We start from the raw sequence: 26,289 nt of genomic DNA on the forward strand, positions 1-26,289 counted from the left end.
GTATGAGGGAGACGGGGACCCGGGGGCCCGCTCGGACTCGACCTCGGGGGAGGGTGTCACAAAGCCAGGTGGTGGCGGCATAAGGCGCCGTGCCGGGGGCGCCGCTGGGGGCTGCCGCCACGCATCACTCCATGAAGGGAGCGTGGGGGCCGGCGTCGAAGGGGCCGAAGCCGGAGGATCCTGAAAAGAAAGGGAACACCGTCTCGACAAAGTACACATGCCTCGAGGTGTACACACGATGAGTGACAGGATCATAGCACCGGTAACCTTTGGTATTAGGAGGGTAGCCAAGGAAAACGCATGGGACGAATCGTGGTGCAAGCTTGTGTGGCGTGGTGGACGTGGTGCTAGGATAACAGAGACACCCGAAGATGTAGAGACCATCATAGGACGGTGGTGTGCCGAAGAGAAGGTGGTGAGGGGCGTAGTTCCACCGAGGGCGACACGGACGAATGTTAACTAAGAGAGTGGCGGTAGCGAGGGCATCGGGCCAAAACCGAGCGGGCACGTTAGAGTGAAAGAGTAACGTGCGAACACAGTCATTAAGAGTGCGGACAATGCGATCGGCGCGGCCGTTTGCTGGGAAATGTAAGGGCAAGTCAGATGGAAGATGGTGCCGTGAGAGGTGAGAAGTGTGCGAAGAGCGACGTTGTCAAACTCTTTTCTGTTATCAGTTTGGAGTGCAAGTATGGGGCTGCCGAACTGGATGGTGACATAGGAATAAAAGGCGATGAGTGTGGCTAAAGCATCGGATTTACGACGAAGGGGAAAAGTCCACACATAATGAGAGTAATCATCTAAAATCACCAAGTAGTATAGATAGCCCGTGTTACTCGCAACGGGAGATGTCCAAACATCACTATGAAGTAATTGAAACGGAAAAGAGGAAACTGAAGAAGACGCACTAAAGGGAAGAAGAACGTGCTTGCCTAAGCGACAGGCCTCACAAGAGTGCTCGTCGAGCTTATCACATGAGAAAGAGAAACTCCTAAGGATTTGACGTAAGACAGTGTGGTTGGGGTGACCCAAGCGAGCGTGCCAAAGGTCAACGCCGGCGGCAAGAGCAACGGGTGTGGAGGTGGAGGCGCTGGCGTGCACGGGGTAGAGCTCATCGGGACTGTCACATCGGTGAAGGACCATTCGGGTACGGGCGTCTTTCACAGAAAAGCCGACGCCGTCAAATTCAACAGTAAGTGGGTTCTCACGAGTCAGACGACGAACGGAAACTAGGTTTGTGACTAAATCAGGTGAAACATGAACAGTAGACATAGTGATGGGTGTGGAAGAGGAGGGAAAGCTAGTGCTACCGATATGAGTAATAGGTAAGGAGGAGCCATTGCCGACGGTGATACGAGTGGGTGTGTGAACGGGAGTGAAGGAGGTTAGGTTACCGAGATGAGCTTCCATGTGGCAGTAGCACCTGAGTCCATGTACCAGTCGCCTCCACCGACAGAGCTACTCTGCGGCGGTGCAGAGTTCTGGGCGGCGAGGAGGGTGGGGTCCCATGGCACAGGTACCGACAACGGCGGAAGGCCCCCGTCGGGCAGCGCCGGGACGGGCGGGCCATAACCACCGAGGGGCGGCAGCGCTGGTAGGGCGCCATAGCCGGCGCCGATGAACGCCTGGTGGCCAGCGGGGAGAGCCTACTGATAGTGCGGCGCCCCCCGGCGTCCTGGGCCTGCGGCTGCTGCAGGCGGCGGCGCCCGCCGCCACGCCGGTTGCGTCGGCCCCCGTTCCCTTGCGGGTGCTGTGGGGGAGGACGTGACAGGATTGACGCGGCAGGTGAAGCGGTTCCACCGCAGATAATGAAGTAGCCTGGAGAGTCCATGGAAGACGTCAGAGGCAAAAAGAAGAGGAAGGGGGCAGCGGCAGCGGCGCGTCGAGTTAGGGTTGCGGCGCGACGGGGCGGCAGTGGTGCGGCAGGGGGCGCACTGCGGCGGCAGTAAGTCAGCGCAACGGGTGGGAGCAGAAGCGACGTGGCGGCGTCAGAGGAGGACGCGGCGGCGGGGAGCGGCGGCGGCGGCGTGCGCGGGGCGTGGTGCGGCGGGGACGACGGCGGCGGGGAGCGGCGGCGGCATGCGTGAGGAAGCGCGGCGCGGCGGTGGCAGAGAGCGGCGACTGCGTGCGCGGGGAGGCGCTGCGCGGCGACGGTGGGGAGCAGCGGCGGCGGCGGCTTGCCCTAAGTCAGGACCTTCAAGATGATACCATGTAGACCGGAAATTTTGCAATAGAATAAACATTGTATTGATGAGGTGCTAGTGCACGTATATATAATATAAAGGAAGGCTTCTACTTCAATTATACAAGACTAGAAGATGAGCCATAACTCCAATACACGTTCAATACAAAACACATACTCAACACAAATGAACCATTTGTTTTTATTTGACGTAGAGAGACTGCTTGCCCTTTTTCTTAGGGTAGATGGGCTGCTTGCTTAATACTAGTAAATGTGTATATGCAATGCACATTAATTTAGAAGTATATTAAGTGTATGCGGATATTTAGTACTTCTTTCCGGTCCTTTTTACTCCGCATATTAGATTTGTGTCAAGTCAAACTTAGCAAAGTTTGACCAAATTTATATTAAAAAGTATCAACATCTACGACACCAAATATATATACTATAAAACTACATTTCATAATGAATCTAACAATATAGATTTGATCTTGTGAATGTTGATGCTTTTTTCTATAAGTTTGGTCAAAGTAGATATACTTTCACTTTGGACAAAACTTATATGTAGACTAAAAAGGACAAGGGGAGTAGGATATTATTTATGTGTTATTATGTAATTAGCACTATACTTGACATGAAATTAACTACATGCAGAATGTGTTGAGTGCTCGACATTGAAGCAGTCTAGGTTATTGGATTGACATAATTTGATGGCTAAGATTAATAAAATCTGCCTATTTAGATTTTTTTATATTGGTATAGAAGTATAGATAATAAGTGATAGCAGAGCATCTCCAACTGTTTACGTATCCGTATAATATTGGTGCGGTTTTGTTTAAGGAATCTCATATAATATGGGCAACTTCCTCTCTATCTAGGGGAAGATGACCCTTCCAATAAATCTATCCATAAAACTGCCATGTCAACGCTTCACTGTCATATCCATTGTGCCGTCGCCCAGCCTTCATCATCGTCGACAACCACCGCCTGCCACTGACCATCGCCGCCGTGCCGTCGCCAACCATTGCCGACCACCACGGAGCCCATTGTTGCCGCAGCCAAATACCACTTTTAGGCGAAGTTTGTACAGGAATGGCTAAAGCGCCTTATCTGTGAATCTCCCTTAATTATATGAACACTATGTAAAACCATTTTTACATGAACTTTTTTGATGGAAAATCATTCGAGATGTTATGCTTTTCTAGGGAATCATAGTGACGCTCGAATAATTAAGTTATAGTAATCTCATGCTAATGATGTCAGGTCATCACTCTTACTGTTGCTAATCCTCATCTGATACAAGGCATAAGTAGAATTCAAATTCAAATTAAAGTCCAAATTCAAATTTGTCAAACATGCAAACAAAAATGTTCGAGATGTGGCAAATAATCCCTGGGTATTTGTCATAGTGAACCAACATGTTTATAAAGTGTTTAATTGCTCCTAAGTATTGAAAGCAGTGTCTAAAAACACTATTAAATGCTTTTAAAATTATAAAAATCATTAAACTATTTTATTTAGGAGCAACTGTTAATGTGGTAGTGGTATAATCAATATTACTAATTTAGGTGCTAACCATATGTTTTACAAAACTAAAACAATTTGAAAACTTAAATAAAATAGAAAAGTTTTCAAAAGATAAACAAATGAAAAAGGCAAAATAAAAGGAAAACTCCCATGACTCCCCCTGGGCCTTAGCCCACCCAGCCGGCCCAACGTCCCAGCCATCCCACTCCACCCTCACGGTCTCCTTTCCCTGTTCAACCGACCGCTCGGTCGCGGTCACCACCCGACCAGCTCGCCGGCGTTGTGGGCGAGGGGATAAAATCCCCCGATGCCTCGGGGCCCCCTCGTCTATCCTATCCACTTGCCCCAGGCTCCCCCACTCCTCCTCTCTCTCCCTCTTCCAGATCCATCATGATGAACGCCTCCTGACGCTGCCCGCCGCCGACCGAGCACTCCGGCGCCACCCCGGGCTGCGCCAGGGCATCCAGCAGCTGTGCGGGCCATGGCCTCGTCCTGTCGCCCAACAACAGGAGCCGAGGAGGCTCCACTCTTCGGCTTCGAGCTTGCATGCACGTCGCCCATCGGTGAATCCCCCCGTCTGTGTCGAGCTCTGCCGCTACTAAACTACCGCCGGCCACCATGCGCCGCTCGGTGAGCCACCCGTCGAACCCCCTTCCGTTCTTCTTTTCCACCATAGATGCCTGCTAGCACCGTGTCCGCATCCCACGAGCTCGCGTTCACCGTGTCCTGACCGTGCTCTGCCCCGCATCAGCCTGCGGTGGCCCCGCATGCCTCTCGTCCCGCCCCGTAGCCGCGCCTCCCCCGCTGGCCGAACCCACCCCACGTATCGAGCTTCCCCGGCTGCGCTGGCCTCGCGCCATCGCCGTGCCACACGCCTCCGCCCGCTTCTGCAGCCACAACTGCCGCCTGAGCCCGCCACCATTGCCTCCTGCTGCTCGCTGCCATAGCAACGCGTGCCGCCGTTCGCAGCCCCGCCGTACGTGAACCGCCCTGCGCCGCACCGCTTTCGACCACGCCCCGCTGCTTGCCGCGCTCGTCCACGCCGTCGCTCGCCTTTCCCCGCCCGCCGCCTGCCACGCGCGCGCTGCCCTACGCCAGCGCCGCCCTCCACGGGCCTCGCCCGCTGCTGGCCGCTCATGGTGCCTGCTCGCCCACCACCGCCGCCAGTGCCTACCTCCCACCACCCCAACTGCTGTTGCACGCCGCTCCGCCCTGCCCCTGACCGCTGCGTGCGCAGCCCACCACCGCCTAAGGCCGCCGCTCGCCGCTGCTGGCGGCTGCCGGCGCCTCGCCGCGCCCGGCGGCCTCGCCCCCACTCCCGGGCGGGCTACGCTTCCCCCGGGTTCGCCCCGTCAGGCACCCACACCCACACGCCCGATATACCGCCTGGCTAGGCCACCTGGGCCCATGACAGTAGGGCCTACCCAAAACAGAAATAAAAAAGGGATTTTAAAGTAAAATTAATTAATTAATTAACCTAATTAACTTTGCTTTATTAGTCTAATTACCTAAATTAGTTAACTTAACCCTGTTAAATTAGTTAGGTCGCTGACAGTCGGGTTCCAGTCGTTAGTTTGACCAGTCAACGCTCTATTGACTGCTGACATCATGACGACGTCAGGCTGACATCATAATTCTCTTTTTTTTGAGTTAAAGATACTTCCAAAATATTATTTAAAACTTTAGAAATTCATAGAAATTAATCCGTAACTCAGATGAAAATGTTTTCTACATGAAAGTTACTCAGAAAAGCGAAACAAATCCGAATACGCAGTACATTCGTCTGCCACACGTCCCTAGCATAGCGAACATGCAACCGTCCCACTCCGTTTCACCTGTCCGAAAATGCCAAACTTCGGGAAAATTTCCCGGATGTTATCCCCCTTCACCAATATCGTCTAACACCGCGTTAGGGTACACCTAGCACCGCTTCTTGTCATGTCATGCATCTGTGATAGAGGCGAAGGTGTCCCAATGTTTCGATGAGATAGATATCGTTTTCCGTGGGAGTCGACTTTGACGATCCGACTACGAATGTGCGAAGACGTCGCGCCTTAGCAATCACTAAACCAACTTCCGAGGGTTATTGACCACGCCGGAGCACGATCAACCTGACCACGAGGGTCTATTTCCTGCGAGCAAATGAAGAACAAGCAAGAAACTGAGATTGCAATATGGATATTGCGAATAAAAGAGGAAAGCTTTATTAATGAAGGTGGGGTTCTGTGACATCTTGGTCTGGTCGTTGGACACAAACGAAGTACGCGAAGTTGCAGCTATGGCGAACTATTAATCTAAAAAAAACCCGAAGTCTAAACGACGCCCTAAGGGCTGTATATATGGAGGAAGATGGGGGGGGGGATTTCGTGGCCCTTGGAGGAGGGGTCCGAAACCAACCATAACTCTTATTTCCCCACACATACGGACTCTAAAAATAGCCTATACTTAAGTATTTCGAAAATACATGGGCCTGGCCCAATAATAAGGTGACGCAGCACCTAGAATAGCCTCTACGAAATTTATGAAGTGACATCTTGTATATTTCGTCCAAGGCTTCATGCACTCCTTATGGTGGCTTCAAAGACCTGAAATCATCACTTGTAACTCCGTTCTTGATCCCCTTGCGCATGCCATCATCTCCAAGCTTGGTCTTTCTCCAGTGTTCATCCCTCTTATCCATGCTAGGCCCTTCATTGGTAAGCAAAACAAATGTATCCAATTTAGGCAGCATCATATTCTCATGAACATTAGAGTCATTACCGAAAAACGAAAGTACCTGGTAATTCAATTGGCGTGCGTGAGCTCTAGTAATTGGTCTAGTATGTATAGCAGCAGGGGTTGTGGGTGTAACAATGGTATTGATGTCCTCATCATCCTCCCCTTCTTGAAATGAAGTCGTCCTTGACGGAAGCTCATCTTCCTCACCCAAATAAGGCTTAAAATCTGCAATGTTAAAAGTGGGACAAACCCCAAAATCTGCAGGCAGCTCAAGTTTATATGCATTATCATTTATTTTCTCTAACACCTTAAAAGGACCATCAGCACGTGGCATTAGCTTTGATTTGCGCAAATTAGGGAATCTATCCTTACGCAAATGTAACCAAATAAGATCTCCAGGTGCAAACACAACATGTTTTCTACCCTTATCTCCAACAAGTTTATATTAAGCATTCATACGCTCAATGTTTTCCTTAGTTAACTCATGCATTTTTAAAATCAATTCAGCGCGTTCTTTAGCATCAAAATTAACCTTCTCCGAAGATGGAAGAGGCAACAAATCAATATGTGCACGAGGTAGGAAACCATACACAATTTCAAAAGGGCACATCTTAGTAGTAGAATGCAATGAACGATTATAAGAAAATTTAATATGAGGCAAGCATTCTTCCCACATTTTCTTATTATTCTTCAGAACATCCCTAAGCATAGTAGACAATGTTCTATTGACTACTTCAGTTTGTCCATCAGTTTGGGGGTGACAAGTAGTACTAAAAGCAGTTTAGTCCCCAACTTAGCCCATAAACATCTCCAAAAGTGGCTAAGAAATTTAGTATCACGATCTGAAACAATAGTATTTGGCACACCATGCAAGCGGATAATTTCAAGAAAGAACAAATCAGCAACATTAACAACATCATCGCTTTTATGACATGGTATAAAGTGTGCCATTTTCGAAAATCTATCCACGACAACAAATATGCTATCCCTCCCCTTCTTTGTTCGAGGTAAACCTAAAACAAAGTCCATAGATATATCCTCCCAAGGAACACTAGGTACAGGCAAAGGCATATATAAACCATAAGGATTGAGTCATGACTTAGCTTTTTGACATGTCATGCAGCGAGCAATAAAACGCTCAACATCCCGTCTCATCTTTGGCCAAAAGAAATGTGTAGCAAGTATGTCCTCCGTCTTCTTCACGCCAAAGTGTCCCATTAATCCTCCTCCATGCGCCTCCTGCAACAACAAAAGATGAACGGAGCTAGCTGGAATGCATAGCTTGTTAGCATGGAACACAAATCCATCATTAACGACAAACTTGTTCCACATTCTTCCTTCTTTACAATTCTGTATTACATCTTCAAAATCAACATCATGCACATATTGATCTTTGATGGTGTCCAAACCAAATATTTTGAAGTCAAGTTGTGAAAGCATAGTATAGCGACGAGACAAAGCATCAGCAATAACATTTTCTTTACCCTTCTTGTGTTTAATGACATAAGGGAAAGTCTCAATGAATTCAACCCATTTAGCATGTCTATGATTCAGTTTAGCTTGACTTTTGATATGTTTCAATGATTCATGATCAAAATGTATAACAAATTCTTTGGGCCATAAATAATGTTGCCATGTTTCTAAAGTCTGAGCAAGAGCATACAATTCTTTATCATAAGTAGAATAATTCAGACTAGGCCCACTCAATTTTTCAGAAAAGTATGCAACAGGTTTGCCATCTTGTAATAACACATCTCCTAATCCAATTCCACTAGCATCACATTCAAGCTGAAAAGTCTTATTAAAATCAGGAAGTTGGAGTAAAGGAGCATGTGTCAACTTATCTTTCAATACCATGAAGGCTTCTTCCTGTGCGGTACCCCAAACAAATGGTACATCCTTCTTTGTAAGCTCATTGAGAGGTGCAGCAATGGTGCTGAAATCTCTCACAAAACGCCTATAAAATCCAGCGAGGCCAAGAAAACTCATCACTTGTGTGACCGTTTTGGGCTGCGGCCAACTCTCAATAGCTTCAATCTTGGCTTTATCAACTTCAATTCCCTGTGGAGTAACAACATAGACAAGAAAAGATACTCGGTCGGTGCACTTCCCAAGGTTACCAAACAAACGTGCATCACGTAGAGCAATAAAAACAACACATAAATGTTCCAAATGTTCCTCCAAACAGTTGCTATAAATCAGTATATCATCAAAATAGACTACCACAAATCGTCCAATGAAAGCACGTAAAACTTCGTTCATTAGTCTGATGAAAGTACTAGGTGCATTAGTTAACCCAAAAGGCATGACTAACCACTCATATAAACCGAACTTAGTTTTAAATGCTGTTTCCATTCATCTCCCAATTTCATACGAATTTGATGGTATCCACTACGCAAATCAACTTTGGAGAAAATTGTAGAACCACTCAATTCATCAAACATATCATCTAGCCTAGGAATAGGATGACGATAACGAATAGTAATATTATTAATGCCTCTACAATCAAGACACATACGCGATGTACCATCCTTTTTAGGCACTAGTATAATAGGAACATCACAAGGACTAAGAGATTCGTATGTAACCTTTGTCGAGTAGCTCCTGTACTTGATGCATAATTTCCTTCGTCTCCTCTGGATTGGTATGGTATGGTGCACGGTTGGGTAGCGATGCACCGGGAATTAAGTCAATTTGATGCTCAATCCCTCGAATAGGTGGTAATCCCGGTGGCACGTCTTGTGGGAAGACGTCAGCGAACTCTTGCAAAATGTTAGTGACAACAGGGGGCAAAGAGGAAGGCATGTCCTCGAATGAAAATAATACCTCTTTGCACACAAAAGCATAGCAAACAGATTTGCTGAAATTTATCTCATCAATATCAGATTTTGTGGCAAGTAAATATGGACTTTTCAATTTAATTTCAGAAGCAACACTAGATGGTTTATTATTAGATTTCGTTTGTTGCTCAAATTCTTTTGCCACAATTTGATTTTCACTCTTGTTTTTTCTCCTGTTTTGCTTTATTAGCTCTATTAATATCATCTTTCAAAATGGATTCAGGAGTCATAGGAAGCAAAGTAATACGGCTATCCTTATGAACAAGAGTATACTGATTATTTCTACCATGGTGTACAGAATTTTTATCAAATTGCCATGGTCTACCAAGTAATATGGAACATGCTTGCATGGGTACCACATCACAATCAACACAATCAGCATATGTAGAGATACTAAAATGCACACGAACAGTACGTGTTACCTTAACCTTGCCGCTGTTGTTGAACCATTGGATGTAGTAAGGATGTGGATGCGGTCTTGTGATGAGAGATAGCTTCTCCACTGTCGGTGTCAAAACTGGTGGATCTCGGGTAGGGGGTCCCGAACTGTGTGTCTAAGGCGGATGGTAACAAGAGGCAGGGGACACGATGTTTACCCAGGTTCAGGCCCTCTTGAAGGAGGTAATACCCTACGTCCTGCTTGATTGTTCTTGATGATATGAGTATTACAAGAGTTGATCTACCACGAGATCGTAGAGGCTAAACCCTAGAAGCTAGCCTATGGTATGATTGTCTCTTGTCCTATGGACTAAACCCTCTGGTTTATATAGACATCAGAGGGGGGTAGGGTTACACAGAGTCGGTTACAAGGGAGGAGATCTACACATCCGTATTGCCTAGCTTTCCTTCCACGCCAAGGAAAGTCCCATCCAGACACGGGACGAAGTCTTCAATCTTGTATCTTCATAGCCCAACAGTCCGGCTGTCCGGAGACCCCCTAATCCAGGACTCCCTCAGTAGCCCTTGAACCAGGCTTCAATGACGATGAGTCCGACACGCAGTTTTGTCTTCGGCATTGCAAGGCGGGTTCCTCCTCCGAATACTCCATGGAAGATTTTGAACACAAGGATAGTGTCCGGCCCTGCAAAATAATTTCCACATACCACCGTAGAGAGAATAATATTTTCACAAATCTAATCTGCTGACGTGTTTTGACAGCACGACGTTACGTCATGGCCCGGTCATTATTCGAACCGTTTTCTCAACCAGCACCGCACATATCGCGAGGCGGTTTTCTTGATACGTCTTGTCGAAGCAGAGATCGTGTCCCCCTTATTACAGGATTCTCATCAATACGGACATGGGTAACCCACTCGTGCCCGTTGGTATGACTCCTTGATTTTAGGCGAGTCCAGAACAGCAGCGAGGAGGACGCTTGACATTCACTCTTTTTATAAAGAGGCCAAGACCTATCCCTTTTTCCTCTCACGCTCAATCGAATCCTTCCCCCACCTCGAGTTCTAACACCCAGGCTCAGGTCAGGCGCTTCGGACCTTCAACCATGTCTAGATCCAACCTCCAAGGTTGGTGGATGCCTTCCTCGGTCACAGAGGAGGACATCAAGAAGCTGAGAGAGGCCAGATATCTGACCGCCGAAATTTCGCATAGGCTGCCCGCTCGAGGGCAGGTCATCTCCACTCCCGAACCCAACGAGAGTGTTGTCTTCATCTCTCACTTCTTCCGAGGATTAGGCCTCGCTCTGGATCCCTTTGTTAGGGGACTCATGTTCTATTATGGGCTGGATTTCCACGATCTGGCCCTGGATTCCCTCCTTCACATCTCGTCGTTCATCGTCGTGTGTGAGGCCTTCCTCCGCATTACCCCTCACTTCGACCTGTGGCTCAAGACCATCAATGTTAAGCCGAAGATGATCGAGGGGCGGCACATAGAGTGCGGAGGTGCCGTAATAAGCAAAAGCGCTGATGCTTCATGGCCAGAGGGTTCCTTCCCAGAGGTGTCTAGTTTGTGGCAGTGGGAGTGGTTTTATATCACAGCTCCCCGAAGGTGCCAAGTGGGCAGCCGTCCCTGTCTTTCGCTCAGGCCCCCCACCACAACTGACGTCATGGATCAGCGAGGGGCTAAACTGGGGGTCCAGTAAAGGATGTGCCGATATTGCAGAGCCGCATCCAAGATCTCATTGAGAGAGACATCAACCTGGTCACGGTGATGCAGGTCATGCTAGTTCGTCAGGTCCCGCCTTACAAATGTAGACCTCTCCGTTTGTGGGAGTTCAACCCAGAGGGACCATGAATCATTCAGCACTTCCTCGGCATGACGCTCGAGGAGATGTACAAGTTGTTCTTTGGACCACAAATAAAGTGTCCGAACACCACCGAGGATGCGGGTCTGAGCTGTAATTGCCCGGATACCCAAGTAAGTAATTCCATGGCCGAACACGCTGTTTCTGTTATTTATCATAACATCATTCTGAAAAGTCGCTCTTTGACTAGGACTGGATAACAAAGGAGAAGATGATCAGGTGTCCGGCCCCCCTTCCCGAGGGCTTGACAAATCCAGTACTAGACAGAATGCTGGAGCCGGCGCCTTATCAGGTGCCCTCGAAGGAAGACAAAGGGGGGAATAAAGAGGCCGAAAGCGAGCCTCACTCATTACTCATCCCAACCGAGGGAATGAGCGCCTCCACGAAGGAGGATAACCAGGGAGAAGAATCTGACATTCCCTCTCCCCGAGGAAGGAAGAGGACCACCTCTGAAGATCCGGAAATAGAGGTTTCCAAACAAGGGAAGAAATCTTCGCCAGAGGGTCCTGCCCCGAGGGGTACCCTTGCCGCACAGTGTCCGCAAGGGAATCAGCCCTCTACCGAGCTGTAAGTAATCGAAAAGTACTTAGTAGTGAAAATATCCTACCTTACTTCTGAAGACAATGACCGAAGCTTATATCTTGTAGTTTGGATCGTAGCCCTTCTCGACAGAGTTCGTCTTCGGGGGATCTTCTTCCAGAGATGATGGAGAGCGAAACACCTCCCCCTGCCACCCCGCCTCATGAGGCGGGCGACCCTGAAGTGTCGTCGAGGAGTGTTTCTCCTGATCCGCTAAGGCCAGCGGGTAATCCCTTGGCCACCCGGATTCCTCAGTATTCGGCTCCTAAAGAGAGCAACAGAAAGAGTCCGGAACCGTATAGTGTACGGTCGGTCGTACTAAAGGATCTTCTGGAGCAAGCGGCCATCTCAGAAGCGCATCGTACGCTAATGAGTACGATAGTTGAAAGAATTTCATCCGCTAAAAGCGGATTGCATGAAGCTTTTATGAGTCTGCCGAAAGGCTTTGAGGTACGTGAAATAGTGTATGTTTTTTACGGTACCGCACACGTTAGGTGTGCCCTATGCAATTAGTAGCCCCTGAGACTCTGGTTGTCGTCGAAAACGGCGGCAAACAGAGGATCATAGTCCCAGGTAATAACTAGACCGCCTTTATGTGCAGGTGGCTGAAGCTCCAGTGGCTAGCCGGACTGATGGGTTTGCCGAGCTAAAGCGGCAACTTGATGCGGCAGATGCCTACATCGTGCTTGTTAACAAGCGGCTTGACGAGGCACAAGGTAAGTGATTTCTCCGGTGATCAACGCATAATAAGAGGAGCATGATGCCAGTATCTTTAATATGTTGTGACTGCAGATGGAGCTGCCACCATGGAGACCCTTCGGGCAGAGCTTGCCCGAGCCAATGAACAAGCAAGGAATAGCGATCGGCCACTCTAAAGGCGGTCGAAGAGCTGAGGGCCGAACAGTCCGTGCATCGCCAGAGTAAGGAAAGGATAGCCAAGATGGCCATTGAGTTAAAAGATGCCGCTGACCGTTACCAGTTTCTTGAAAAAGAAAGCCGAGCGCGGGCGACGGACCTGGAAAAGGCCATGGTAGCAGCCAAGGAAGCCCGCTCTAAAATCAGAGCGACGAAGGAAGAGCTGCATCAAGCTGCGGATATCGTGGCTGGGAAGCCCTTCTTGTTGCGGACTAAGTTCGGAGATCCGAAGTATGCTCCGCTAGATCAACTATGGAGTTCTGCGGACGCCTACGTGGATTTGGCGGCAAGTGCTGGTGACGCGGCCGAGTACTTCAAGGATCAAAGAGATCGTGAAGTGGAAAAGTTGTTCTGGTCACAATTCCATGCTCCAGTGCGTCCGAGTGGGCCGAGCTCCATAGGTTGTCCGGACTCGCCATGAGGTCCGTTGTGGATCATCTGTGGCCGGGAGGGCCAAGGCCGAATAGTTACTTTAGTTTAGTGCAACAATTCCTTGGTGCTGTGCCGCACATCGATGCTATGAAGAGGTCGGCTTGCATAGAGGGTGCGCAGATGGCCTTTGCCCGTGTCAAGACATACTGGGCAGAGATGGAGGCCACCACTGTTGCAACACAGGGTTCAACCATGGGCCGAGTGGCTGCCGAGCACTACTTTGAAGAAGTCCTTGAAGGCGCTTGTTCGATAGAGGCTCAGTGCTCGAAGAATATCATGTTCTAGTGACATGTACTCCCATTGTAAGAACAATGTTTTATTGAGTTATCAAGGCTGTGTTTATACTTTTACCTGAAAGTATTATGATGCCTCCTGTCCGGCCGTTTATGTATATATGTATATAACCTGAAAGTTTGGAGTCATCGGCTTCCGCCCCCACGTATATAATGCGGAGGTGTTCGCAAAAAACGTGTATTCACACTTGATCCAACGTCTTGGTCCATTAAGGAGGTGGTAGCGCAGCGAACAAGGCAATCAGACTATATTGCTTTAACACTTTCACTTAGCCATAGGAGTTTGACAGTGGGGCTACTATATATCCCCTGGTACTTCTGCGCTCATCCGAATACGGGGCGCGTACGTACATGACCGGGAAACGGCCCTTCGTTAATGCGAAGGAATCCCGAAGATTCCATTGAGTCATCGAGTGGTTGACCAGTCTCGCGCTATATCATGACAGTCAATTTTCGGCTTTCTCTATTGAGGTGCTCATCCGGATGAACCAGGACACAATCGCAATAGTTCTCCCAGTGCTACCTTAGCCGATATAACGGAACGTAAGGTACCAAAACATGGAAGCCGGGCAAACCCAACATTTGACCAAAGACATGATTCGGAGCTGATGCATATAAGGCAAAACTCGCGACGCCGAACACTCCCTAAGGTATTCAGTCTTTATAACATATGCCGGTCTGAACAATGCCCTTAATAATAAACCCCGGGTGTCCAGGTACGTGCAATATCCTGACGTGGCCAGATGCCAATACGTCGGCATCCTTCTTGGTTGTATTGAGTATCCGAAGGATGTGAACAACAAGAGACAGTAAAAAAGGTTTACGCAGGGTCTTAATTTAAAAAGAAACCTTTGAGCGGGTCCCTGCTGCACGTCTGCGCCTGTGTCTCCGTTGTGCCGTGTCCTGGACGGGTATAGCACGATTGTCATCTGTAAAAGAGAAGAACTTAGGTGAAAGTTGCCGTGCCAAAAAATTGGTTATTATCAATAAACTATTAAAATTCAAGATAAGTCAAGTTGAGCCGGACTAGCCCTGATTACACGCGGGAAGCCCCTGGTACCGTCTAGGAGGGCTTGATCATCAAACCAATCTCATGTATATGTAGTGGTGCACTGGACTCGTCTAACCATGTCCGTGGTCTTGACGACCTGTCATTTTTTCTTGTTGGTGAGGCCGTCTAGTGCTCGGCGGCTAAAGCCGCCACACATTCTTCCATGCGTAGAGCACGCTCAGTATTTCCGCTAATTGTGATGGTGCCACGTGGACCAGGCATCTTAAGCTTGAGAGTAGCGTAATGCAGGATTGCGTTAAAACGAGCGAAAGCCGCTCTTCCGAGTAGTGCCTGATAGCCACTTCGGAATAGAGCGATGTAGAAAGTTAACCTTTCGCTTCGGAAGTTGTCGGAAGAACCGAATACAACCTCTAGTAATAGAGAGCCCGTGCAGCGGGCCTCTAGGCCTGGTATTACTCCGTTGAAGGTAGTGGTACGGTGGCTTCAATACTAGAAAAATGCTTATACATAGAAGTTTACTAGTAGTGTTTGTTTGGGAGGTCGACACAGGGGTGGGGGTGAGGTCGCGAGAGTTCTTTTTTGAGGAATTCACGAGAGTTCGGTGGTGCGAGTGGATCGGGGTAGTAGTAGCGTGGGGTGTCTCACCTGCGCCATAGCTTTTCACTTAGACTAGCCATAGTGGGGTAATTTAGGTAGTAACTTAACATATCTTAAGACAATTTTGTTTATGTGGCAAATATTTAATGAAGAAAGAGGTGTTTGGAGTAACATAATATATTACTGTAACATAGCGCTTCCTGAGGCAAAATGAGTCTATAAAACAATAAATGAAACAAACTATGACACTACTATTAAGATACTTTGCACTATGAGGGTAGTAACTTAGACTAGTGTCATACATATGACACTAGTCTAAGTTACTCCCCACTATAACCAGCCTTAGTAATAGCGCAGGTTTTATCACATGCGCTACTATTACATCCTGTCTACGAGAGATATTTACTAATAGCGTACCAAAAAAAACAACGCTACTATGTATGACACTAGTCTAAGTTACTACCCTCATAGTGCAAAGTATCTTAATAGTAGTGTCATAGTTTGTTTCATTTATTGTTTTATAGACTCATTTTGCCTCAGGAAGCGCTATGTTACAGTAATATATTATGTTACTCCAAACACCTCTTTCTTCATTAAATATTTGTCACATAAACAAAATTGTCTTAAAATATGTTAAGTTACTATCTAAATTACCCCACTATGGCTAGTCTAGGTGAAAAGCTATGGCGCACGTGAGACACCCCACGCTACTACTACCCCGATCCACTCGCACCACCGAACTCTCGTGAATTCCTCAAAAAAGAACTCTCGCGACCTCACCCCCACCCCTGTGTCGACCTCCTCTCCCCCACGATCTCCTCCCCGCCGCCACCACCCACGCCCGCCAGTTCCTCGCCGGCCACGCTCCTCCGCCGGGCGCTCCAGCTCCGCCGCGCCATCCCCTCTCCAGCTTCCTCGCGCGCGATCCTCTCCGCGGCCTCCAGCCGCCTCCTCTCCGTCACCGCCTCCACCGAGCAGAACACCGCCGACACCGCCATCGACCTCTCCAACGAAGAGAGCCGCCGCCGCCTCGTCAACAGGTGCGTCTCCTCCATTACCCCTTCGAGTCTTCAGCCTCTGGGCCAGCAAGAACGGTTTGTTGATTGTGAGGCCGCGTACACCTGCGTGCGCGCAGTATGATGTACAGGAGCAAGCAGAGGGGCTTCCTGGAGCTCGGGACCTGCGTGGAGCAGGACGTCCGCTCCATGGACGAGGCCAACATCCGCTCCCTGCTCCAGATCCTCGACCTCGTGAGCTATCCTGCCCTGCCCCTGCCCCTCCCCTCCCCCTTTTTATTGACTGATCTAGCTACTCATCTGATTGTTTTTCTGTCTTACTATGGTATCTGTAACATACTTCAGACTAAAAAATTCAGCTAGTAGGGATACTCTTGGTTTCTTTGTCCTGGATTTATCACTTCAGCCTGTGTGTGTCACGCTTGACCCAGTCAAATTGGTCCCGAACCACCCCCCACCAGTTTATCTGTAATGTACTGGAAAGTTTGTTAATGGGAATGTTCAGTGTTATGTGGTGTATGCTGCAAGTATCGGATTTAGTTTGATGTCCATCAGTCGCTTCGCAAGAATTGACTAGACAAACACCTATATTACATCTCATGTTCAGGGTTTAGTGTCAGAGATCTTGCCTGTGTTACAGCCAATCATTCTCGAAAGCACATGCGTATTAACAATGGTGTTCCTCTATAGTGCTAGCTATCTGATTTTGCTGTAAATCGTCGCATAACCTAGTCGTGTTAGATTTGTCCATCCCTTATGATAACAGTATGTAGAATCACCAGCTGAACGTGAAGGCCCCTGCAACGTGCTGCTGTTTTTTCTTGGAGTTCTTGGAGTCTCTGGAGTGTGTTCTTGAGCTTTTTGGCCTTTTGGGAACTGCTGGACACTACAACGCCACGGCCACAACAGAGCGAGCTGCACGAATCGATTCACCACAGTGAGGCATAGACCGAAACCTAGCTTGCTTCGCCAATTCGTGGCGGCGGGGACGGCGACCGGCGTGGGGCCGTGGGCGCGTGTCGACTGGCGCTGCTGCTGCGCCGCTGGCGGGTGGCTGGTCGGGCGGTCGGCGGTCATCCTCACATCCTGTTGGAGGCTTGGAGCTCTCGCCTCTGACTCGAGGTCTGAGCCTCTCGGCCTCTCGCCTCTTTATGTTGATAACCGGAGTAGTCCTAGTGTAAATTGAGCTAGCTCTAGTGTTAATGTGTATGTATATTACTCGTTGCTCTTGTTGCGCTGTCAGGTGAAAGCAGTTCTCCTGTAATCCCGAGTTTCATTCATATGGTTCTGAACTTCTGATATTAGCATATACGCTTTCTTCTGAACTGGGTGGATGTTGGTTGGCATATAGTATGAGTAGTTCTTATCTTCCTTTTTAAATTCCTTTGAAGTGGTGCTTGGTACTGACTAATGATGATACTAGTTATTTGCTACTGCTCCTAATGCTCTAGTAGAAGAGGCTGCTGAAGGGCACACTCAAGAACATGGGACTGCTTCAGAACAAGAAGCATGTGCAAGTCTGGTGTAGACAAACAAGGTAGTAACCATGTATTGTTATGACCGGCCAGGTCTATGGCCGCCGCAGGCCCAACAGGCAGGCTTAGGCCCGCAAGTTATCTTAGTTTTATTCAGATTAGGCAAGTTATCTCAGGATTGATTCTTCTACAAGTTATCTAGGATATAAATATAGATTGTAAGACTCTTTTGGATGCAAGCAATAAAGACTATTATTATCTTTTGTTGCCCGGCTCCTAGAGGAGCCGGAAACCCTAGCCGCCGCCGCCCTCAACCCTAGCCACGACGGCGCCCTGCCGCCGGCGCGCCCGCTCCTCGCCGCGCCCACTTCCTCCTTGCCCCTACAACCTACGCAGTAGAGCCGGTAGGAACCCTAGTCCTACCAATTTGGTATTCAGAGACCACGTTGCGATCATGTCGATGCCGCCATCACCGCCGCCGCTGCCCGTCGGCACCACCGCGCCCATGACGACGGCGCCAAGCATCACCGCGCCGACCGCATCCGCCGGGACCTCGCTGCCGTGTCCCGTCTCCTCCTCGGCACCACCTGCACCGGCGTCTCCGGGCGCATCTCCACCATCGCCGCTGGCCGCCTTGTCTCCGGAGCAACTCGCCGCCATGCTACATCACCTCGTCACCGCCGTCCACGGGCTTCAGCTCCACCAGCAATATGGGGCCGGGGCCTATGCTCAACCGCCGTCGGCCCCGATCGCCGCCCCTGGTCTTCTCCTACAGCAGCAGCCGCAGTACGGGGGCGGGGCGAGCCCCTTCGCGCCACCACCAGGACTGTACCAGGGCGCGGCCGCGTACGGCGGGCCCCCGTTCGGGCCGATCCAGGCGGGATTGGCATCCGGGCCAACGCCGGCCGCGGCGCCCCTCTGGCCTTTGCCGCCGGCCACCTCGGCCGCCTCCTGGCTGCAGCAGCCACCGCCCACCGTCTGGCCGGTTCAGCAGACGCCGTTCCCCGCATGGCCGGCCCAGCAGTCGCCGCCGACGGCGTCCCAGGGCCTGCGTCCACCGCCGTTCTCCGCGCCCTCATCAGCCGGGACCACCTCGGGCGCGGCCTCGACTACCGGGTTACCGATCCATCAGGTCCGGTTTCCCCCGTCCCCGTCCCCCCTGCCAGCATGGGCGACGGGGTCTTCGCCTTCACCGGTCTACACCACGACCCCGGTTGAGCCGACTCCGTTTTCGCAGTTCGGCGGGCCATCCGGCCCCGCCGGCCAGTACCCGGACTACTCCGATCAGGCACCTCCGGCTTCACTCTTCCGAGCCCCCGCGCCTGCTCAGCACGGCGGGCCGCAGCAGACACCGCCGCGGTTCGCCAAACTCGACTTCGCCACCTACGAGGGCAGGAGGACCCCCTCAACTGGCTCAACCAGTGCGAACAGTTCTTTCGAGGGCAGCGGACGCTCGCTTCAGATCGTACCTGGCTCGCGTCCTATCATCTTCGAGGCGCAGCACAGACCTGGTACTACGCCCTCGAGCAGGACGAGGGCGGCATGCCACCGTGGGAGCGCTTCCGGGAGCTCTGTCTTCTCCGTTTTGGGCCTCCTATCCGCGGGAGCCGACTGGCGGCCCTCGGCCGTTTACCATTCACATCTACGGTGCAGGACTACGCCGATCGCTTCCAGGCCCTGGCATGCCACGCGCCGGGCGTCTCCGCGACCCAGCGCGCCGAGCTCTTTGTGGGCGGTCTGCCGGACCATATCCGCGTGGACGTCGAGCTCCGGGATCCCCCCGATCTCCAGACGGCCATGTACTATGCCCGGGCCTTCGAGCAGCGGGCCCAGGCACTGCAGCCGCCACTCGGACGGAGTGGCCGCCAGCCCAGTCGGCCAGCACCGACTTCCTCAGCCCTGGGTCGGCCTCTCCCATCCGCGACGGCCACATCCCCGGCTGCCACACGGCCCTTCCATCGGCTGTCACCGGCCGAGCAGCAGGAGCGTCGCCGTTAGGGTCTCTGCTTCAACTGCGATGAGCCCTATACGCCGACCCATGTCTGCCCCCGCCTCTTTTATTTAGAGACGGTCGACTACACCGAGGAGAACGACTCGCCCGACCCGTTACATCCGCCTGCGGCGCCCGAGGACGCGGCCGCGGATTCCGCAGCGACGGCGTGTGTCGTCTCCCTTCACGCCCTGGCCGGCATCCGGGGCGAGCAGACCATGCTGCTGCCGGTGACGATCCATGGCGAGCGCCTGGTGGCCCTGCTAGATACGGGCTCCACACACAACTTTCTGCCCGAATCGACCATGTGTCGGCTAGCCCTCCCGACGACGGGCGGGGAGCGCCTGCGGATCACAGTGGCGAACGGTGATCGCCTCCGGTGCCATGGGCTAGCCCGCGACGTTCCCATCTCCATCGGCGGCGAACACTTTTCCATCACTTGTGCAGGGATCGATCTCGGCTGCTTCGACTTCATCCTCGGGGTGGACTTTCTCCGGACCCTCGGCCCCATCCTATGGGATTTCGACGCACTCATGATGACATTCTGGCGGCAGGGCCGCCGCATCCGGTGGGAGGGCATTGGGGGCGCCGCGGCTGCCGTGCCACATCTCCAGCTGGCTGCCGCGTCCTCGGAGGCTGAGCACCCCCTGTTGGATTCTCTTCTGGAGCAGCACAGCGACCTCTTCGACGCTCCGCGGGGTCTTCCGCCTGCCCGGGTGTACGACCATCATATTCACCTCGTACCAGGCTCCACTCCGGTGGCGGTACGACCCTACCGCTACCCCCAGCTGCAGAAGGATGAGTTGGAGCGCCAGTGTGCCCTGATGCTCGCCGCAGGCATCATCCGGATCTCCACGTCACCCTTCACGGCGCCGGTGCTTCTCGTCCGTAAGTCCGACGGCACATGGCGCTTCTGCATCGACTACCGCGCCCTCAACGCACTCACGCTCAAGGACAAGTTCCCTATATCGGTGGTCGACGAGCTCTTGGATGAGCTCCATGGGGCACGCTTCTTCACCAAGCTCGATCTTCGGTCGGGCTATCATCAGGTGCGCATGCATCCGGACGACATCGCCAAGACGGCGTTTCGCACCCACCATGGCCACTTCGAGTTCTTGGTGATGCCTTTCGGCCTCGCCAACGCCCCGGCGACTTTCCAAGCCCTGATGAACGACGTCCTTCGACCCTACTTACGGCGGTTTGTGCTTGTTTTCTTTGATGACATTCTTATCTACAGCGCCACCTGGGCCGAACATCTCCAGCACGTTGCCATCGTCTTCAACGAGCTTCGGGCGCACCACCTCCACCTTAAGCGCTCAAAGTGCTCGTTCGGGACACCTACCGTCGCCTACCTCGGCCATGTCATCTCGGCCGACGGAGTGGCTATGGACGCCGATAAGGTGGCGGCCGTCTTCGCCTGGCCGACGCCTTACTCACCGCGGGCTCTTCGCGGGTTCCTTGGACTCGCTGGCTACTACCGGAAATTTATCCGGGAGTTCGGACTCATCGCGGCGCCCCTCATGCGGTTGCTTCGCCGCGACGCCCCTCATGCGGTTGCTTCGCCGCGACGCCTTCGCCTAGGACGCTGAGGCGACGACGGCATTCGAGGCCCTCAAGGGGGCCCTCACGACGGGCCCCGTCCTCCAGATGCCCGACTTCGACCGTCCGTTCGTGGTGGACTGTGACGCCTCGGGCGCCGGGTTTGGCGCCGTACTTCATCAGGGCGATGGGCCCCTCGCCTTCTTCAGCCGGCCTTTCGCTTCGCGCCATCTTAAGTTGGCCGCTTACGAGCGGGAGCTCATTGGCCTCGTCCAGGCCGTGCGTCATTGGCGGCCATACTTGTGGGGGCGGACCTTCCACATTCGCACGGACCACTACAGCCTGAAGTTCTTGCTGGATCAACGGCTGTCGACCGTACCGCAGCACCAGTGGATCAGCAAGCTCTTCGGCTTCGACTTCTCCGTCGAGTATCGGCCGGGCCGTCTTAACACCGTGGCCGACACGCTATCCCGTCGCGATTCCGACCTCGCGCCAACCGCCGACGCGTCCGCCGGGACGGCCCTGTGCATCCGCTCCGGGCCATCGTTCGGTCTCTTCACTGACATTCGACGCGCCACTGCGACGGCCGATGACGCCGCACTTCTTCAGCAGCAACTCGCAGTCGGCGACTTGGAGGAGCCCTGGCGCTTCTCTGACGGACTGCTCCTGCATGGACGCCGGATCTTTGTTCCGGCGCATGATGATCTCCGTCACCAGGTGTTGCAGCTCGCTCATTCGGCGGGCCATGAGGGTGTGCAGAAAACCCTCCATCGTCTTCGCGCCGACTTCTACATCCCTGGCGATCGTGCCCTGGTCCGCGACTGGGTTCGGTCTTGTCAGACTTGCCAGCGCAACAAGACAGAGACCCTGAGACCGGCGGGGCTCCTTCAGCCCTTGGAGGTGCCGTCTCAGGTTTGGGCGGATATCTCCTTGGACTTCATCGAGGGCCTTCCCAAGGTAGGGGGCAAGTCAGTCATCCTCACGGTGGTCGATCGCTTCTCTAAGTACGCCCACTTCATCGCGTTGGGCCATCCGTACACAGCGGCATCCGTGGCCCGGGCTTTCTTCGACGGCATAGTCCGTCTACACGGGTTCCCGACGTCGATCGTCAGTGATCGGGACCCAGTCTTCACGGGCCATGTCTGGCGCGACCTCTTCAGGATGGCGGGTGTCCAGCTCCGCCTGAGTACGGCGTTCCATCCTCAGACGGACTTTCAGTCTGAGGTGGTTAACAAGGTCATTGCCATGTATTTGCGTTGTGTGACAGGTGATCGACCTCGCGCTTGGGTGGACTGGCTATCTTGGGCGGAGTACTGCTACAACACTTCTTATCACTCTGCCCTGCGCGCGACGCCATTTGAGGTGGTCTATGGTCGACCACCCCCGCCTATACTTCCGGTCGACCCGGAGACGGCTCGGACAGCAGTAGCGGGTGACCTTATCCGCACCCGTGATGAGATGCTGGCTGAGGTCAGTCAGCGTCTCCTTCAGGCCCAGCAGACGGCCAAGCACTACTACGACGATCATCATCGCGAGGCGGAGTTCGCACTGGGTGACTGGGTGTGGCTGCGTCTTCTCCACCGCTCTACGCAGTCACTGGACCCGCGCGCAAAGCGCAAGCTTGGCCCTCGCTACGCCGGGCCCTTCCCTGTCGTGGAGCGCATTGGGAAGGTGGCCTATCGTCTTCAGCTTCCAGCCCGCGCCCGCATCCACGACGTGTTCCATGTGGGGCTGCTCAAACCTTTCCGAGGCGAGCCACCGGCGGCTCCTCCGACGCTTTCTCCAACCGCCGATGGTCGCATTCTTCCAGAGCCAGCAAAGGTGTTGCAGGCTCAGCTCCGTCGTGGCGTCTGGTTCATCCTAATTCAGTGGGCGGGCCTTCCGGAGGAGGAGGCGACTTGGGAGCAGCGTGCGGATTTCCGTCAACACTATCCAGACTTTCAGCTCGAGGACGAGCTGTTTGCGCAGGCGGGGAGAGATGTTATGACCGGCCAGGTCTATGGCCGCCGCAGGCCCAACAGGCAGGCTTAGGCCCGTAAGTTATCTTAGTTTTATCCAGATTAGGCAAGTTATCTCAGGATTGATTCTTCTACAAGTTATCTAGGATATAAATATAGATTGTAAGACTCTTTTGGATGCAAGCAATAAAGACTATTATTATCTTTTGTTGCCCGGCTCCTAGAGGAGCCGGAAACCCTAGCCGCCGCAGCCTAGCCGCCACCGCCCTCAACCCTAGACGCGACGGCGCCCTGCCGCCGGCGCGCCCGCTCCTCGCCGCGCCCACTTCCTCCTTGCCCCTACAACCTACACAGTAGAGCCGGTAGGAACGCTACTCCTACCATGTATGTTTTCGACATTTTCATAGTTATTACAATATGTGAATTTGCAATGCTTGCATTACACTTAAATTGTGAGCTTTGTGCAGAATATTTTTTAGTGGCACCCCCCATAGTGTAATCCTAGACACGCCACTGTACAGTGTGATTTGACATGCCGCCTGAAAGTACTAGTTGTGAATATTGGATATCTGTAGCATTACATTTTGAACCTAATTTTGGTCTGCTAACTCTACTTGCTTTTCCATGTTAATCAGAATGTGGTGAATTTTTGTAATAAAAAACATGTCACTCCTTGAGTGACAGCTTTTATGGGGCGTAGGAAAGAATGACTTTAAAGAAAATGTACTTTGTGGATGTTCTATATTTCTCGGTTTTGAAGAAGCAGAAAATGAAGAAGTAAGTTGTCTAACCATTTGATCTGTATTGGTTTGCTTGACTCTAATTGTGTAGCTTTTGCATCAATTCATTTGGATCCAATGTTGCCTCGTGTAAAGAATAAACCATGTATCTTGCTTCAGCTTTTATTTGTGAACTAGGACAAAATATTCTAAGAGAACTTCCACATTGACTCATGGCAATGTATGATAATAAAGTATGTTGTATCATTGGTTTCAGACATCTGGACGAGAAGAAAAAGAAGTGCAAGGCCGGTAAGGTCGAGACTCGTCTTGAATTCCCTGGACGTGAAAAGGTTAAATTTGGTGAAGTTGTCGAAGCTCCACCAAAGTTATCATTCCCAAAGGTGCCTTCTCTACTCAAAACCTTCTATGTTATTAGATTTGGTCGGATTCATATGAAGGGTTGACTGAACTTTTGAAGGACGCCCCATATACTTCAGTGCTTGTATGTTTGTCTTAGATTCTTATGATTTGATCTCTGCTAATATGAATTTGACTGTTGGCATTTGTTGTTACCAAATAGGTCACTTTTCAGCCATTTAGAAATGAGAAGTTGACTTCTTGTAAATGTGAATTTGGTGTACAGGATTTGACAACAAAAAATAATGTTATATGATGAATGAATGATATTTTTAACAACCAAAGTGATGTTTGACATTGAGCTTTCTTATTCTTGCAGCACACTGTTAATAGTACTATTTGGTTGAACTGATGCAATTTGCGTACTAACAAGTTTTCACTTTCCCGACGTGGGCGCAGAGGTGATCGACGCTGACAAGCGCGGCCCGGTGGCGCTGTGCTCTTCAACCACTCAGAAGCGGACTTCGCCGTGAAGCCCAGTGGCCACATCGCACAGATGATCGTCCAGGTGATTTCGACGCCGGAGGTCGACGATGTGGAGGACCTTGACGCCACCGTCCGTGAGAGGGAGGATTCGTGTCCACCGGCGTTTGAATTCCTAGCCTTGTAGATACATCTAGAGAGGTGGTCTGTTTAGGTTGGTGGTAGACCACTAGGGAAGGTACCCACCTTATGATGATGGTTGTGTGTGTCTGATGTTAAATGGAATCTTGAGATGGTTCTGTGAGTTGGTTTTGTTTGCACTGGACGCATTACCATTCATGAGTACTACATCTATTTTTATTTTTTAATTCCTAGATTGTTAGTAGTAGCGTGGGTCAAAAGTGAGGGCTACTAGTAGTTAGGTTAGTAATAGCGTGGGTTTTAGGTTAGTACTAGCATGGGTGCACACGCGCTACTACTAACTTTTTAGCTGTAGCGTGGGGTAAAAAATGCGCTAATGCTAAAAATTAGTTGTAGCGTCGTAGCAGTAGCGCGGGAACCCATGCTACTGGTATGCAAAAAACCCACGCTACTGGTAGTGTTTTTCCTAGTAGTGCTTGTTTTTGTCGGGCCTATCCTCATTTTGCAGACTGTGTCCTAATATATCAGATTTAGACCACTGCCGCCGTCCATGAGGACTTGTGTGAGATGGTATCCGTTTATTATTGGGTCTAACACCAAGGCAACCAACCCTTCGTGCAGGATGCTTGTCGCGTGATCCCCGCGATAAAAAGTGATTGGGCAGGCCAACCAGGGGTTGACCCTAGGGGTGACGGGCTCTATGGCGTGTGTGTCTCGGAGTGCATGTTTGCTTCTCCTATTCGTCACATGGATCATGTTGACTGTTTTAACCTCTGGTGGGAATTTTTTCTGTCCTCCAGTGCTTTGCTGGCGAGGCTCGTTCTCGTCTTCGCTTGGTGTCTCCCCTCCTTGTGTTCGGCGTTTAGCTTACCTGCCTGCTTGAAGACCCAGCATTCTCTGTGGGTGTGATTTGCAGGTTTATCTGGGGTGCCATGAATCTGACATAGTTTGTCAAGAATCTTGTTTAGGTCAGACGGTCCGTCTCTGCTGCCTTTGAAAGGCTTTTTCCGCTGGCCTGGCCGAGAGCCCCTAAATCCGGCGTTTACCGCCGTATTATCTGGGCTATCTTCTTTATTTCGATGCTTGTTTTTATTGCGTCGTGGTTTTCCATTGCCATCCCTGACTTCGGATGTGCTTGGGTCGCTGGTGCTACTGCGGGCTAACCAGCTGTCTTCGCCCGCGCAAAAGCGGGTCATGAGACTTGTTAGAGCTGCCATTGTTCTCGGTTTTTCTTGCCCGAGGTGTCTGGTGAGCCA

At 51.3% G+C, this 26,289-nt stretch overlaps 1 protein-coding gene across 1 annotated transcript; it reads left to right on the forward strand.

The window, feature by feature from the left end:
* Window positions 1–4,187: 4,187 nt before the first annotated feature.
* Window positions 4,188–25,232, forward strand: LOC125536927. Its single transcript, XM_048700223.1, has 6 exons — window positions 4,188–4,269; window positions 16,050–16,392; window positions 16,488–16,602; window positions 17,823–17,905; window positions 24,327–24,453; window positions 24,869–25,232. The coding sequence occupies exons 1-6, from the start codon at window positions 4,188–4,190 to the stop codon at window positions 24,872–24,874; spliced, it is 756 nt and encodes a 251-aa protein (XP_048556180.1). The 3' UTR covers window positions 24,875–25,232.
* Window positions 25,233–26,289: the final 1,057 nt, after the last annotated feature.

Source organism: Triticum urartu, chromosome 2, assembly GCF_003073215.2.
Source record: "Triticum urartu cultivar G1812 chromosome 2, Tu2.1, whole genome shotgun sequence".
Taxonomy (NCBI): Eukaryota; Viridiplantae; Streptophyta; class Magnoliopsida; order Poales; family Poaceae; genus Triticum; species Triticum urartu.

Excerpts from the sequence above, each read along its gene's own strand:
- LOC125536927 (XM_048700223.1), top strand. The coding sequence starts at position 4,188 with ATGGCCTCGTCCTGTCGCCCAACAACAGGAGCCGAGGAGGCTCCACTC. Across the intron at positions 16,393-16,487 it reads CGCCGCCGCCTCGTCAACAG|TATGATGTACAGGAGCAAGC; the intron begins GTGCGTCTCCTC and ends GCGTGCGCGCAG. Across the intron at positions 16,603-17,822 it reads TGCTCCAGATCCTCGACCTC|AAGAGGCTGCTGAAGGGCAC; the intron begins GTGAGCTATCCT and ends ATGCTCTAGTAG.